General features: G+C 41.5%; 1 protein-coding gene across 1 annotated transcript in view; it reads left to right on the forward strand.

Annotated features, from left to right (window-relative positions):
* The window catches only part of dmd (dystrophin), a 128379-nt gene that overhangs the window by 38248 nt on the left and 72369 nt on the right, over positions 1-17762 (forward strand). The window contains exons 17-27 of the mRNA XM_076095112.1: positions 750-862; positions 1257-1385; positions 4558-4750; positions 8173-8318; positions 12812-12912; positions 13428-13539; positions 13658-13771; positions 14194-14349; positions 14450-14620; positions 16388-16570; positions 17529-17663. Of these exons, the coding sequence (XP_075951227.1) occupies positions 750-862; positions 1257-1385; positions 4558-4750; positions 8173-8318; positions 12812-12912; positions 13428-13539; positions 13658-13771; positions 14194-14349; positions 14450-14620; positions 16388-16570; positions 17529-17663 (1553 nt within the window). The remainder of the gene's footprint in view (positions 1-749; positions 863-1256; positions 1386-4557; positions 4751-8172; positions 8319-12811; positions 12913-13427; positions 13540-13657; positions 13772-14193; positions 14350-14449; positions 14621-16387; positions 16571-17528; positions 17664-17762) is intronic.

Below are 17762 nucleotides of genomic sequence, written 5' to 3' on the forward strand. Positions count from 1 at the left end.
AGCAAAAGTGACTCAAATAGGAGGACATTTTCAGCAGAGCAGTGTATGTGGGATCCTTTCATTTCGAGGATGCATTTAATGCTTATCCAGCATTAAGCGTATGCTACTGTATTTATAGTAGCCTGTGCTAGAAAACAGCATCAACCAACTGCTTGACGTGTAAATGGAACCTAATGGAGGCACGGTTACAGGAAGAAGAAGCAATCTGGAGACATGCGAGCCACGATGCTACCTTCCAGGTCCAATTATCATCTGGCCGATGGGCTTCAAGTTACCCTTTTAGAGGCAGGAGCGTGAATCCATCCTCGTACAACTTTAGCATTGATTATTCCCTCCTGGAACCTCTTAGAGGTTTTCATTTTCCGGGCACTGGACTTTTACGTGGACCTCAAATTGGCCATTTACATAAAAAAAAAAAATGTTGGCGGTGAGTGTGAGATAAGTGTGTGTGTGTGTGTATGTACACAGCTTTTGGAGCTCACATTTTGTGCAGAATATTGATAGCTCACCTCACCTCTACAGATGACATTCACCACATTTTGTGTGCATAGTGTGTGTGTGTATATTTATGTCCTACAGAGAGACCAGTCGTGTGTGTGTGTGTGTGTGTGTGTGTGTGTGTGTGTGTGTGTGTGTGTGTGTGTGTGTGTGTGTGTGTGTGTGTGTGTGTGTGTGTGTGTGCGCGTGTGTGTGTGTGTGTGTGTGTTGACAGCCCACTCTCTTTTTCTGTCGTCCCCCCCCCCCCACAGAGGGGAGTCGTGCTGATGACATTGCCCAGGCAGCGGAGCAGCTGAACCAGCGCTGGTTGGGATTCTGTGCCCTGTTGGCAGACAAGCTGTTATGGCTGGCTTACCAGACAAAGGTACACACACGTACATGTGGCTCACAGGTAGAGCGGGTCGTCTTCCAATTGGAGCATCGGGGGTCCGATCGCTGGCACCTTTCAGTCCACATGTCAAAGTGTCGTTGGGCAGAGACATTTACAGTACTGTAATGACAAATGAGACTTTGACCAAAACAAATTGCTACCCATGTAGAGAGTTAGAATTCCAATGTGATATGAGCGTGAGGGTACCACAGGTTTGGTCATTCTGACTCATCGTGCAGCTCTACTGCAAACTAGGAAAGAGTTTTTCTGAAACAAGACAGATGTTGTGTTGGTGTTTGCTTGTGTCTTTGTGTGGGAAATAAACAGAGGCTTTGTTTATTTTCACTTTTATTCTAACTGTGTGTTACCATGTGTGTGTGTCTCACAGGTGCTGGCCTTCTACAGCTTGTATGAGCAGTGTGAGCAGGCTGTGGAATGCAGTGAGAACTGGCTCAAAGTCCAGGTACCGCCAGCATCTGAACCAGAACCACTCAAAGTACAACTGGACCGATGCCTGGTGAGTGAAACAAACTGTCTCCGGGTGATCCATTATTCTTTGCTCACACAAAAGCATTTCTTTTTTTGTTGAAATCCAATTGTTGTTAGCTTTTTTTATTCTATACCTTTATTTCTTCTGTATCCTTATTTATTTGGCGTGTTGTCTCTTTGCATGCATCTGTCTATCACAGCACTTTTCTGTAAGTATTTTCATTTTATTCCAACACAGACTAAATGAAGTGAACTTCTTCTCTATGTTCCTCTTAGTAAAGGATGATAGCGAAGAAAGTAGAGCCATTTATTGTAACATTGATTGACCTAAAGCTAAATTATTTCATTTACACTTTCCTGTTGGTGTGCAGATTGAATAAACCAGATACAATGTGTTAATATTTAGTGAACTTTAAAGGTGGGGGGTCATCAAATTCTTGAAACTTTTGACAGAGTCAGGTTAGCTGTTTCCTACGGAAGCCCTGAAGGGCAAGGGAGAAAAACTATTCTGTTGATCCATTTTCTAAGTCGGATCTAAGTTGTTTTCTCGTCTTGTGTACACGACTGAAGAACAGGTAAAAAAAAAAAAGTTCCTTTTTAAAAACAGGTGGGAAATAGGTTTTCTGAGGAACATTTTTATTGTGCTTATTGGTGTAAACATAAACACTAGAGAGAAAACGGTTTAGATCAGACTGGTCGGAGTGGTTCACCAGATTTTTTTTCTCACTTTCCTACGAGGGCTTCCGTAGTTTTCCCCTGCTTCCTGTTGATCTGCTCGGCTAAGCGGATTGTCTCCTGGCGTCGCACAGATATGGGGATCGATTGCGGAATCGATCTTTTCAGCTGACTGTGGGGCCTCCCCAAGGAAGAACAGGGGAGTTGAAGGGGGAGGTGCAAAGGGAGAGACGTGAGGCAAATCTATGTCAAAATCATACTCATTCTTGGAGTCATAACTCAGTCAGTTCTCGTAATACAAACATATTTTTGGATTCACTGTGACTTACACTAAGAAACGCAATATTTCCAGTGTAGCGAGTTGCAAATAAAAGTCCATAAATCCGATAAGAAATCACTGGGACTCAGTGGGATTATGACTGCAGAACGTGCCTCAGAATAATAATAATAATAATAAGGATTTAAAGTTTTCTTCAATATCAAAGCTAGTGATAGCAGTCTGTACATTCATGGGAACGTTGCAAAAAGGAATGACTAATAGGTGATTCTGCATACGTTTAATGATGCCAATTTAGCAATTTGGGGGGGATTGTCGGACTCTTGCTTTAAACCAAATTAGTCCGTCAATGAGTGGGCGGCTTAAAGTGCAGCAGTATTGACTGGCATTGAACACACACACACACACGGTTTCATTTCAGTAACATCTAAACAACAGGAGAAGAGAAGTGACAAACAGGAGGAAAAAAACAAGGAGAGATGAGAGGACGGGAGGCATAATTAAAGTGAGAGAGAGGACATAAGAAGGGGAGGTATGGGGAGGGTAAATGCCACAGATGCAAGAGAAGGGGAGACAGCTTTTAAAGTAATAGAGAAAGAAGAATGGACAGATTAGGAAGAAGGAAGAATGAAAGAGAGGCGAATGAAAAGAGATGGCGTGCTGAAAGTTTTCTTCGACAGTATGTCTCGCTTCCACCGCAGACAAATTCACACCAACAAGGTTTGGTGAAAATGTGTGCGCCCACACATTTTCATTTCCATACACACAAATGGAAAACACACAACTTGCTCCCACACGTAAATCCTTTCCGAGCTCCTATCTTTACATTCAACAGGAAAGATTTCAGCGAAAAAATAAAATATTTACTGAAACTTTTAAGACAACCTTCCCAACAGCAAACTGTCAGCTTATGAAAATATATTCTGTCGAGGTTATAAATGCTTGTGTTCTCTAACATTACTCATGAATAAGGAGTGAGTCTCTTGGCTTTAGGCTAGAGTCTTTCCTGACTCACTGTTACAGGGGGATAAGACTGAGCTGCATTCAAAGCCTTCACCCCAGGACAGTTCAGTGAATATTAACCTGCCCTACCTGCCACATCCTGCAACTCACCTGGACTGATCCCTCTTATTATCCCAGTTATCTGTAGCTGACAGCACTTAACTCTACAGCTGTCAGACAAGATTAAGTGGTAAAGTGGGGCGGGATTGAAGTTAATAGGGTGTATGTTTGTGGATTAAAACACACAAGAGTAAAAGTGTAAGGATTCAATTTAGAGTTTAGCCTAATGACAGCGGATCTGTCTTTATTGGTCTTGGGGAAGTTACTTAAGCAACACCAGCCAGTGTTACCAAGAAAACATTACTCACTGCTAACAAGGGACTTTCACCCAGGAAACCAAAAGTCAACGTTGACTTATGTTAAATTACGGAGGCTAAGTAAGTTAAGTTACAACTAATGTAACCTAATTAGCACACTACTTAGCCAACTACTTAAATTATGTAGACTACCTAAATTAAGCTATGTTCCAAATGTAGCCTTCTTAGACGACTACATCAATTATGTAGGCTACGTAAATTAGGCTACCGTACAAATGTAGCCTACTTAGCCATTTACTTCCATTATGTAGGCTATGCAATTTAAGCTTCGTTCCATAAATTAATCTACGTTCCACGCGTAGCATACTCAGCCATTTATTTAAATGATGTAGGCTACATAAATTTAGCTACGTTACAAACGTAGCTTACTTAGTCTACATAATTTAGGTAGTTGTTTATGTAAGTTAAGCTACGTTCCAAACGTAGCATACTCAACCATTTATTTAAATGATGTAGGCTACGTAAATTTAGCTACGTTACAAACGTAGCCAACTGCGAAAATACTGTAGTTATTGCTATTGAATCAGCTGATTTCTTCCTGTTCTCTTTGTACAGTTAAGGGAGAAAAGTTTCACAGCTACATTTCGGTTTTGCTGAGCTGGTCCAATTTACTGCTTGGCTTCCTGTTCATTAACAGTTGGGACTCTACATTTCTGTAAAATACAACTGATTTAGCATAAGGAAAATGGAGTGGAGCTTAAAAATGATAACACAAAATGTTTCCACAGATCAGCTCTTGTTGGACGAGTATGGATATATTACCTGGAGTTTTGTTTTTTTTCTTCCCCAAAATGTCCCATAGTAACAACAAAGTCATGCTGTGTTGGTTCATCCTTGATGTGACCCTTTTCCTTCTCCTTGTCCGGCAGGAGGAGGTGGCTCGCCTGGCCTCCCTGCAGCCCCAGGTGGACCTTCTAGAGAAGCAGCTGAAGCAGCTGAAAGAGGAGAAGGAAGGGGAGGAGGACCCGTCAGCCTTCCTGGACGCCGACATCGATGCCTTCAAAGAGCACTACCACGAGGTCCTGGAGGATCTGAGGGCGAGAGAGCGGCAGTTACACATGGGTGAGAGAGGAGAGACGCCGACTGCAAAAACTCAAACCTTGTGGAACCCTGATTTTGTTTAGGCATGCTTCATTTCATTAGTTGGTGGTACCGTCTGTTAGAGAAAGGGCTGCATTCTTCTAATTTTAAGGATTTTTCTTCTTTTTTTAAACATGGGTCTTATTTTTGGACATCATTCTTATCACCTATGACAATACACTTGCCTGCTGATATATTGGGATGCACCGATGCCTCAATAATATTATTAAACCACTGCAAGTCAATAAGAAATGAACATTAATGCCTTTAAAACGGTAACAAAATACAACCTAAAATACAATATCATTTTAAATCAGACTAAAGAGAGTTGACTCCATCCAGGACATTTCTGTTGTTTTCCTCAGTACAGCGCACGTTCCTGGAGGAACAATTGATCATATTAGTATTCAGTAGGTACCCAATGATACATTAAGTTTAATACCAAGTATTTCATCTTTGTAGGCAAATCCCTGCATCGTTGGATGACAAATGACAGCAGCCTTACAGACTGGCTGCCCTCGAGATATTAAACAATGAACTTCAAGTGATGATTTATCTAAATGGATGTAAAAGTTCTCTGAAAAAAATAGTAAAAGTCTGAACATTTTATGAAGCAAGGCATTTCAGTTGCCAGATAAAACTTAACTACCCTTCAATCCATTCCAAACAAAAGCAAATGTGTTTAAACAATATGTCGGAGGACTTTTAAAGTATCAAGCTCTGTGATTTCACAGCTTTAATTCTGAAATTAGAGTTTAATTAGATATTCAACAAACGGCATTAATCTAGAAGTGTGGTTCACCTTCAAAAAGTCACTGAAACAGCATGCATGCCATTAACTGTAGCTATATACAAGTGTTCAGATTCCCGCTGCTGAAAGTCGGCCTTGACAGCCCGTTGTAGCCCACACGCTGCATCGGACAGATTCAGAGTGGCAAATGTCCCTACCAACAACAGCCACCCAACATTCAGCACAGACACACTCGGAGCGAATGCATTGAGATCTGCGGCCTACAGCGACGTCTCTCAGCGTGGGTAGATGCGGGGATGAATGCACCACTGATTCCGTACGATCTGCTCTCCAATTACCAGCACAAATCATTCATGCACGGCACAGCGTGGCGTATCTGATAAATCAATCTGCCAGGAAACATCGCTTATTGTGCTGTAATGCTGATATTATAGTCGGCATTTTATTTCCCAGGCTGAAAATCAACTGAACACTTTGAAACCGTTCTCTAACTATGAATAGCCTTTTTCAGAATGATAAAAAAAAAATTGCAACAATCATCCACCTTGTTGAGGCATCCTCTGGTGAGACACTGCATCTCTGCTCACTTAAAAAACTACATGCTGCAACACCTCGACTCCCCAGGGTCATATACAAGGGTTCTGTTTGTGGACTTCAGCTCAGCGTTCAACACCATCATCCCGGAAATACTCAAACCCAAACTCTCCCGGCTCACTGTGCCAGCATCCACCTGTCACAGAAAAATCACATCCAGCGTACGCATACATGGCCAATAAAGCTGATTCTGATTGAGTACTGACGAGTTGAAAAAGCGCACCTGAAACTGCAAAGCAAAAGCTTTAACCAGACTCTCCATTATGCCCTCATGTCGACAACCCTCCAAAAAACTATCCGTTGGGGATTTGCAGGGATTTGCAGATGAGTATATTTCAAATGTATGGAAGGCTTTCGCTAGAACACCTACATGTTCTGTGAAGGTTTTCAACAGCTGCCGCCACTACGAGCAACCACGACTCATTCTGCTGAGTCATCTATGACTGGACTGATCAAAAATGATTGTGTCTGTAGCGCCCAATTTAAAGCAACATTTTGAGTCTGTATGTCGTGGTATTTGACGTTTTGTGCACGATCGCGCACACTTATGTAGGTCATCATGTACAACCTACAAAAGGCCCTTTTGTATTCATCCCTTCTTACATTTCATTGGGTAGACACACACATAAAAATAGCTTTCTAGGCTGTGGAAAAGTTTTACAAACATACATCAGGTGTCCTGTCAAAGGTTTTAGAGAGGTATCCTTTTATGTTGGTGATGGGGAAATGCTGTTTGGGCTTTTTGGGAAGCAACATCTTTCACAAATAGGTTTTGATTGACCTTAGACCCTCTCTGAGGACCTACATGGCTCTGACAGTTCCCCTCGACTATCATGTAATTTAGCAAAGTTTCAAGCATTTTACATACTCAAACTTTGGCCCTCTAGGTAGCCCTGTAGTGTTAGTGTTGGACGTGTCAGTTTCAGACGCGTCACAAGGCCAATTTCAGAGCTGGATCGACTCATCTGAACAGTCAGTAAGCGCTCAGCCGTGCGGTTACATCCATTTACCCGTCTTCATGGTGAGCAACTAGTGAGAATGAGTCATTTGGTCCAATTTGCAGTGCTACTCTCACCGTGTTTATGAAGATGCTCTCTGTGAAAACACTGACAACGAGACTTAACGAGACTGAAGCTGCAGCCATCGAGACGAGATGCAACTAAATCAGACAGTCGCTGAAACTAAATAAGAGCAGAAAGCTATTTGCATTAAAGAGGAAGAGAATGATGGAAATAAATGAGAAAACAAAAAAGAGATAAACTGACACAGAGAGGGTGGGGAGAAAGATGCTGACAGACAAACGGTACTTTTGTACTCACTCGGAAAGCTTCTCCCATCGTGCCACACACTGCACTTTTCTCACCCACGCCAACATGTTTAGCAGGTACAATGTTGAAAATGTTCGCCATCTTTGTTTAGCATGTTAGCATGCTAACATTTGGTAATACGCACTAAACACAGTGCAGCTGAGGCTAATGTGTCATTAGGTTTGAAGATATTTGGTCATAAACCAAAGTATTGAGCTCAACATCAAGTGGATGCCGAGAACACCAACGTCTGTAGGGTTTGTCATCTGGCGACCATGAATGTATGTCCAAAATACAGATACAATTGTATATAGAAGCACAGAACCAGCTCAGGACAATACCACAAATTCCAGCCCAGCTCGTCAGCCTGTCAAAAAGAATGCAGGGTGTCAACCGGTGAAGCCATATCGAGCACTTTAGCAGCAAAAGAGGGTTTTTGTTCCTCAATGGGTTCTTTACAACTGTACACAAAAGCATATTTTAACTTTAACGCGACGAAATAGGCCCAATTATTTCTTTGAGTGTGGAAAAGTCATACAGACAGGTGAATACAAAAATATTGAAATGAATTATGAATGAGTTCAGAAAGACACACTTTCCCATAACCGCCTAGCACAGCAGCATCTTCTCACACTGCAGGATAGAAGATCTGTAATTATGAGATATGTATTCAGGCTGGTATTTCTGCATTTGCTCCGATATTAAAGTAAAAGGTGTCATTTGCACTGACACACGTCTCTGTCTCTCTGTAGTTTTGGAGAGCTTGCCGCCGGCTCGCTATAAGGAAACCATATCGACACTGTTGGCATGGTTGCAACAGTGCGAGGCCAAGCTGGCCATCCCATCTACGGCGGTCACAGAGTATCCTGTGATGGAGCAGAGACAGAAGGACAACCAGGTAAAGACACCCATACACACACATTCACAACATGAATAAATATAACTAAGGAAGGGATTCCACACTTTAATTCTTTCATACCTTTCTCGCTTTCATTGCTTAGACTTTCACTTACGCTTCAACTACTTTTACCGCTTTCAGTGCTTACACATCGACAGCCTTCATCTCGATCGATGCGTCAACGGCATTCGTCATCGGATCGCTCCTCGATTCCTTTCGTCTCATACATTTCAAATTACATTTTAACTGCTTTCAGTGCTCTCCCATCAACCGACACTTCAAATGCATTCATCTCTCCAACTCACAGTTCAACTGCTTTCATTTTGTGACAGTTCAACTGCTTCTGGTGTTTACACTTCAGTTGACATTTAAACTGCGCTCATATCTTACTCTTTAACTCACAAGTCAACATCCCCATTGAATTTACACTTCACCTCGTTTCAACTGTTTCAGGTCATTGAAGGGATGAACCTTCAACTCGCATACAACGCGATTAGTCGACTAGTTGATTAAACCTTGTTACCTTATATGTAACCTTGTTACCCCCACTAGTCGGCACCAGAAGTACTTATTGGTGTTTTATTTTATTTTTAATGTACACATGTTCTTCAAAAGCTTAACAAGTTCACTTTTCAGGGCTAGAATTGTGTCGTGTAATGTTGGAGGTAAGTATAATGGCACGTATGAATCACAGGTAATTATGCTGTTAGGTTGGTATAACAAATTCCAATAAATGGCAAAATGATGCTGGGTCTACAATGTACAACACTGTATAACACTGTCATCAGTTTTTACTACGAGTAGTAAAGTTATATGGCCACTGGTGATGCCAAACTGCCAAAGCAGCACTCTTTTAAAGGTACTGTTCCGTTGCTCTTTAAGGATAAGGAAGGGAGAGGAAGCAGAGGTCACGCCCCATTGACCAAGACTCTTATTCATGCCCACACATCTCATCCCCAAACCCCTGTGGTAAACGTAACACGCTTTTAGTTTTTATTATTGATTTATTTGGTAGGGACAGTTCACATTAATGAAACATTCATGTAAATGCACCAGATTTAAGGATTCAAAGATCATTTATTGTCATTATGCATCACGACCAAATTCAGTTGTTAGAGTTAGCCAAGAGGCTGTTTTTCATTTGTAGTCCCTGGACAGATGTTACAAAGTCACCCTAAGAAATAGAATATCAACAAGCATGCAGAACCAGTGTAAGAGATAGAATATTAATATGAGTAGGAACATCATTCAGGACACTCGTATACTGTATTGTCAAGTTCTATGAATACATGCAACAGAGAGGCTCGTAAAGCAACAATGGAAAACTGTTTTTATGTGGCACATTATAGTGTGTGTATATATACATATATATGTACACATATATATATATATATATACGATTTAGTATATTGCAATCTGTTGCAATTCTGTCAGCAAGGCAACATTTTGCGATTTAAAGAAAATCTAATTCTAGGGAAAACAATATTTTGAATGCAATATTTGTTGCGGCTGGTTGGTTGGTTGGTTGATAGATATTGGTTTACAATTTTCAATAATCCATCTCTATATCATGTCCTGGCCCTCAATTCTGTTTTAAGAGTGAATTCCTCTCATTAAAGAACCAAGATGCTGATAAAATCCTCTTTCATCTAACAGCAAGCTCAACTCTACCGTCAGAAACCTAAAAACAAGGAGAGAGAATCCGTGATTTCTATGAAGCCAGACTGCTCAACATGCGGAGTGTGAGGCCAGAGCTGGTCTGCTGTTGGTGTGTGTGTGTGTGTGTGTGTGTGTTTGTCTACAACTCTGCAATTACGAGAGGCGGGCAAACGAAATCCCAGTGGAACAAATCAGTGCCTCTGTTTATCACAATATCTATCTTCAGATTCACACACACAAATCCCAGCGCAGTGTGTCAGTACGCATATGAAGAGAGCACACACACACACAGACATTTTTCATTGTGTCAATGTTAATCTATCTATCCAGTCAAAAGAATACAAGGACTTCTGTTCTTTTTTATCACTTTGTTTTAGAAGTGTTGATTTCTATCTACAATTTAAGTCAAGTTTGTGTGTGTGTGTGTGTGTGTGTGTGTGTGTGTGTGTGTGTGTGTGTGTGTGTGTGTGTGTGTGTGTGTGTGTGTGTGTGTGTGTGTGTGTGTGTGTGTGTGTGTGTGTGTGTGTGTGTGTGCGCGCGTGTGCGCGCGCGCACCCTCTTTAAACATGATATTGGTCTTGTAGCACAGCAGGGTAATCAAGCCTTGTAGACTGAGATCAATTAAAGTGGATTGTAGATAATAATTAGGAATTCCTTCTGCATACTAATGAGTTGTCATTAATTTTCAGCACAACACTCGCCCTCTCGTCACTCATTGAGACTTCCGCTCGTGTGTGTACACACACACGTGTGGTCGGCAACGCTTCACCCAGGTGATAGTATCACCTCTCACTATAGTTACTTTATTCATTAAAATAATGAGCGCTCCTGTCAGGTGGGAACTAAAAATGAAAAACAGCCCTGATTGTTTGAAGTAAGTGACAGATGATTAATAATATCATCCACGGCTACTGGAAGAAGTTATTAAAGACCCAATTGCAGCATTCGATCACCTATAATTTAAGTGTTCTTACATCTTATGATTGATTTGTGATTTTGCTGCAGTGATATAGTCAGAAGTGAGTAGGGGTGGACTGTATGGTATTTTAACAATAGTCATTTATTTATCAAAAGATACAGAATCAATTTTTAGATTATTATATAGTTATAGTGGAAGTCAAAAAGTAGGAGAAGAAATTCAGTCTTAATCTTCATTTTAATGGTGATAATGCCTCTGACATTTGGATTTTATACAAAGCGAGGATAGAAATCGTATTTTTTCCTTCACTGCATCTCCATTTTCTCTGGAATGGTAACACAGATAGTTTACTTACAATAGATTCATCTTCCTTTGCTTCTAACCTTTCAAAGGAAACCAGAAACATGCATATAGGCCTCATGGTTGAGGAGCTATTCCTGATTCATATTTGTATATTATTTGAGTCATCAATCTCAGGAGTCACATTCTTCCAGATAAAGCTTTGTCATATCAGATTAATAATTTAACTTTATTAACTAGTTTAGAATCGGCATCATCAGTATGTTTTACCAAGAAGTTTGTTTAAAGTTAAATGCGTTGGATTAAGTAGGCTACAGATGTTATTTGAATGTGTCAGACACATATTTAATCATCATTTAGATAAATATCAACAAGTATCCCGTATATATATATATATATATATATATATATATATATATATATATATATATATATATATATATATATATATATATATATATATATATATATTAGAGCTCTACCGAGAATTAGGTTCCCGTATTGGCTGAGTAGGAATGTTTCAAACTCACAGGGACTATTATGCTATTTTTGTATTACTTTGCATTGTGATACATCACGTTTTCGCCTTTCTTGTGGATCTCTAATAAGGGGACTCACTCATCTCAAAAGTGAACGTGGGAGTCAGTTATAGAAGGAGGCTTGTCCATGTGCTGGAGGAGGAGGAGGAGAAAAGAAAGGAAAAAAGCAAAAACTTAGAGCAAAAATAGTCTCTATTGCCTCCTTGCTAGGGATTCATTGTTGCAGCAGATGGATTGTGGGTAAGCCATAGTAACTGACGGATGTCCTGTCCAGGGGGCTGGGCTTGAGCTAAACTAAGCTAAGCCTCTGAGCCACCTTGGTGTGAACGGAGGCTTTCTTGCCCAAAATGTTCCACTGCAACCCAGCAAAAGTTCACCGGGAATTCCCTCACCTATCCACTTGTCATTCATCCTGCACAGCAGGGTAAGCGAAAGCCGATAGTGTGAAAAGGCTTTCATTACAAAATGTTCACAGTGGCAGCGCCACAACCTCTCATGCTCGTCATCCTTCACTCTCCCATTTCACCCGGCTCAATACTGTGTGATGTGACAGACAAGCTATTAAAATGGCTTCATGACATTTACATGAAGTATGCGAGCACACATGATAGATGGATATCCGATAAATCACATGTGGATTGTGAGTTTCTATTTACGGGCATGAGGATTGATTTGTTGGGCGCTAGGCCCCTTTATCCTCGTTACGAGGCTGCGTACATGTGGTGAACAGTATAAAGGGCAAAAATTCACTTATTTTATGTTTCTTTATGAACAATCTCTCCAACAGATCTTCACACATGCAAAAAGAGGCAAACAATAATGTCTTTTACATTTCCTATTAAATGCAATTTATTTACTTAATTATTTTGTTTTGGCCCAATGACATTTGCTGAAATCTTTCTTTTCTCATTTTTTATGATAGACAGTTCAGCACTACAGTCTGCATCTGGAGCTCCTCCCATTGCGTACACAACCTCCAAGCTCTTCTGACTTGTACTTCTTCTCTGTATACTTCCCCCGACCATCCAGCCCGCCCCAGCCTTATTTCGACTGTGTCTCTCTTTCAACCCCTCAAGGCCCTCCAGGTGGCTCTGGCTGAACACCAAGGGGAAGTGGACTACCTGACCTCAGCCGTGGAGCAGGTCTTCCAGAAAGCTCCACCAGACATCTGCCAAAAGTAAGATATGGAAAATAAAGCCGCTTTCCCACTGATTCTGGCGCAATGCAATATGAAGCGTGTTGAATTGAATACAATAGATACTTTCTTAGTGTTCAAAACATACAATTAATATGCTGTCCTCAAAGCCACCAGACTCCCTTCAAATAACAGTAATTTACCGAGCTGATCATCAAAACACTCCACTCGAACGTGACACACACAAAATACGACTAATCAAAACCCTTTTTGTTTGTCTTTTCCACTGTTCCAACAGTCACCAACTCTGGTTTGGTTGAAATAAACTCTCAATTCACTGAGTAAGATTTGAGAGGAAACAGCTGTTATATGCTCTCCTCAAAACCACCGGACTCCGTTGACAGAAATGATCATTTTACCTCTGATCGTTGTAAAACACCCTTGAATCAATGCAGTAAATGCAAAGGAAATGGTCTAAACAGGAAGGTGAATTAGCAATGCATCGGTAAAGAAATACGCCGTGTCACAAGCTAATGAGCTTCTGTTATTTTCTGTAGGTATCGCATCGAGATGGAGTCCATCATGGCACGTTGGAGACGACTTGGCACCACGCTGACGGACAACGCCCAGAGACTCCAAGAGCTCATGGCCAAGCTGTTGCAGTTTGAGGTGAGACCGATTACAGAGATTACCATATGTTGCTTTGAGAGGAAGTTTAATAATCACAGGACTTGATCTGTTGGTGGAAATGTCTTCATTTCAATACCCGTTTTTGTCTCACCGCTAGAATGACGTAAAGACTTTGAAGAAGTGGATGGCAGATGTGGATGTGTTCCTGAACGAGGAATGGCCAGCACTGGGAGACTCTGAAGCTCTGGAGAAACAGTTAGAGCAATGCACGGTGAGGAAGCCATGCATCTTGACATTACGTCAAAGTTCAAGATCTTTTGGTCTTGAACTTTGAACTGGTCTGGCTGGGTGGTCAGTGATCACCTCAAGGTCCCCAGCACTAACCCAATCCCAACGCAGGTTGATAAAAGGTTGAGAATGGTTTATACAGAGCGGATAGAAGTCAAATGTTCTTGGGATAAGGCCCCTGATAATTCATCAAATGACTCTTAGAGTTCATAAAATATCCACGAGTCTATAAGATATCCCTCTAGGAAATGGAAAGGAAATTGGAAATTTGCAGAAAAACACCCTTTTCATGACTACTTCTAAAGAAATTGAACTGCAGATATCTCATTAAGACCAAAATACACCACTCTTAAATAGTCACAGTCATATTTCTACCTGTGTTACCACGGTCCTGCATTCTGATAGGCTCTGGTGAACGACATCCACACCATCCAACCCAGTGTCAACGGCATAAATGAAGTGGGCCTGTACCTGAAGAAAGAGGCCGAGCCACCGTTTGCCATCTACATCCAGAAGGAACTGGACGAGCTCAACGGCCAGTGGGAGAACGTCTGCAAACAGGTGTGTAACCTTCATCCAGAGGGTGTGTGATTCCCTGCCTTCATGGTCCGTACAACGCTGAGTGTTTGTGTCGCCGTGTGTTTTCCTCTCCTCCGTCTAGGCCTACGCTAAGAAGTCCGCTCTGAAAGGTGGCCTCGATAAGACCATGGCTCTGAGGAAGGAGATGCAGGAGATGCAGGAGTGGATCAACCAGGCTGAGGAAGACTACCTGGAGAGAGATTTCACATACGAGACACCAGAGGAGCTACGCAAGGCCGTGGAGGAGCTCAAGGTATGCGCTTCAACCGGACATAGTCTATTGCTGTTTTAATTCAAAGTTTTGGTCCTTATAGTTGTGATGTGTTATAGCGGCTACTTCTGACAGAACCTGGACACTGCAAGAGTACATTTTTGGTCGATATATAAGATCACATTAAGAAGGCAAGATAGCATTATATGATTCATGTTTACATGACCCAGTATTATATTGCGCAGTGTGTTTTATCGTGCCTATGGTCAATCAATATAAGAGCCTACTGAGCGTCTATATAATACATTTATCACATCCATACCACACAACTCCACCTATAACACCAGGGTCAAAAAATGCAACATTAATATTTTTGATAGAACTGTAACTTATAAAGTTATTCACACATTCAAATTGGTTCTTTAAGGGACTGTCCGACAATGATCAGCAGGGGAAAGGGGGAGGGTAATTATTCTTTTGGCTTTGTTATGAAATGTTAATTCAGCCTTTCTCTGCGATATATTTCATAAAAACATAAAGATTACGACTTTCACTTATGCACTGGCACATGTAGGTGCACTCTTTCAGACGCGGAGGACAACTGTCCAAGTGTGGTTTCACACAGTATCTCATCTATGTCTATATTTAGACCATCATGAGCTGAGAATTATTTTTTATGTTCAATGATTTACAGGCATAGATAGATTTCCAATGGAAAAGGCACAAAAACGAATTGCGATGAACTGACTGAATAGTTGCACATTTAAAGGTATTTCTTAAATTTTGTAAAAGTGAAACCATTTTTTTCACTCAATTTATATTTCCATAGTGTGACTTTTTCCTTCTCTGTTGGGTTCCTGGCTCATGTGATTTATGTGGAGCCCTGGTTGGATTTCTCAGGGAGACCCTGATCTCGGTCTTCTCTGTATTCACAGTGGAGGCCCCGATCCTACTGACTCTCTCTTGATCCGTGTTAATTCCAGGTCGATAACGCCCCCGTCTGCCCGAGTCTCTTTCCATTGTTGAAGTTAAAAACCAGCTCTCTTCCTGTCTCTCTCTCTCTCTCTCTCTCTCTCCCTCTCTTTTATCATCTTCCCGTACCCTCACCCACAGCTTTGTGTCACTCTCATTCCCTCCATTCCTCAATTTTCTATCAAATTGCATAAGTTCTCCTTTTCTCTGCTGTGCCTTTTTTATTTTTGTTTGAGCTTTCATAACTTTAATGCGATGTATTTGTGATGTAAATGCATTTGCTTTGTGATTTACCCAAAAGCCTTGGCAATAGTAGTTCCCTCCCATTCACCCAAGCTCCCAAAAAGTTTCCTTGAGAGTCAAGTTTAAAATTAAAAATTGATTTCACTCTTGCTAGTCTTCCTCTACTCCCTCCTTTCTGCTCCAAGCTTAAAACTCGCTTATTCTTTTAATCCCCCCTGTCTCCTGTTCCTCCCTCCTTCCCTCCCTCGTTTGGGAAAGCATTAGCTGCACTCTGTCATTCATTGATTCGTTGGCTTACTTGCTCTCTCCGTCTCTCTCTGTCTCTTTACACACGGTGGCTTTGTCAACAGAAGACACATTGAATCATTTGTTTGTGCATCCATCCCTCCATCCATTAAGCCCTCCCTCTCTTCTTTCATTCTCCTGCCACCTGTCTCTCTCTCCTCTCACCGTCCAGATGACTTTTGAGAGTTTCATCGACATGACGAGGCTTGTTGACGTGCACAAACTAAATCGGACGAACCTGAGGTCCCAAAGTGTCTCCAACGACCTGTTCAACTCGTCACTTATTCATTTACTCTGTCTCTCTATCAGAGGGCTCAGGAGGAGGTCCACTCCAAGGAGCTAAAGGTCAAACTCCTGACTGACAGCGTCAACAGTTTCATCGCCAAGGCTCCGCCCACGGCCCATGATGCCCTGCGGTCCGAATTGGATGTGCTAACGGCGAACTACCAGCGCCTGTGTAGCCGGCTGGATGGGAAATGTAAAACTCTGGAGGTATGGGCTATTCTCTGTCTTGTCTGTGATCATTTGGTGTTGATGGGATGACCTTGGCATGCTTGGTAAAGAGAAAATACAATTGGAACTTTTAAGAGAGGGGAAAGAGGAGGCTGTGTGTTTACAAAAACAGCCTTAGATGTGATTTCAAGTCCAAGGCCTATAAAACAAAACATCCACAGACGAAAAACTACAATAAGTCCGAAACAATTACAAAGTGACACAAAACCAGATAGAGATGCGTAATGACGACAAAGAGACACAAAACAACAAAAAGAGGCTCTGTGTCTCGCTCCTATTGAGGAGAAATGGTGGGGTCTTTTGGATAAGATAGATTCCAGTGTGCCCCCCATTTAAAAATACTTGCATAAAGAAACAAGGGATCAGTTCCAATGCAACTTTTAAACATAAATTATGCAGTATAGTTTAATCGCATTCAATTATTTAATGTTATTTGCCGTTTCAATATGTAATAGATTTTGAACCCACAAATCATGGCGTTTGCACTCTGTGTAATGGTTATTGACCGATGAACGTCTGTGCTGAGATGTGGAAAAAAAGCATGACATCATGTGCAGAAGATAACTGTTTTTCACCAAGGAGTGCTTTGCACTCGTTTGTTTGTGTAAAATCTGCCTCTTTCTGAAGCCAGTTCAATCAGGCTCCTGCTGCTCATCTGCAGCTGGAAAGAAACCCGTCAAACATGTTGACATGGAACATATAATGATATGGCGGCCAATACAGCAATGCTGAATAAGGAAAAATAAAACAACAGCAAGAGGAAGTTGAGATAGCACTATTCTGCTCTCACTATTTGTCTTTTTCTGCTGCTGTCGTCCCTCGAACGCATCAAATGTCAAACTGGTCATCTGGTTTTTTTGTATTGATCCATTCACTAATCCCTGCCTCTGTCTATGCCTCCTGATGGTTTTGTGTGTATTATTATTATGCCCTGCAGGAGGTGTGGGCATGTTGGTGTGAGTTGCTCTCCTACCTGGAGCAGGAGAACGCCTTCCTGGACCAGCTGGAGCAGAAGCTGGACGAGACGGAAAACCTCCAAGGAGGAGCAGAGGAGCTGCAGGAGGCCCTGGATGTGAGTATGAGTTGGTGAATAAGACGAGCTGTAAGTTACAGAGAGCTTTTTGTCCTCGGTATAGTTTTGATGCAAGGTACTTCAGAAAATATGAAAGAG

The sequence above is a fragment of the Anarhichas minor genome, unplaced genomic scaffold, assembly GCF_050575085.1.
Source record: "Anarhichas minor isolate MPS153535 unplaced genomic scaffold, ASM5057508v1 ptg000018l, whole genome shotgun sequence".
Classification (NCBI taxonomy): domain Eukaryota; kingdom Metazoa; phylum Chordata; class Actinopteri; order Perciformes; family Anarhichadidae; genus Anarhichas; species Anarhichas minor.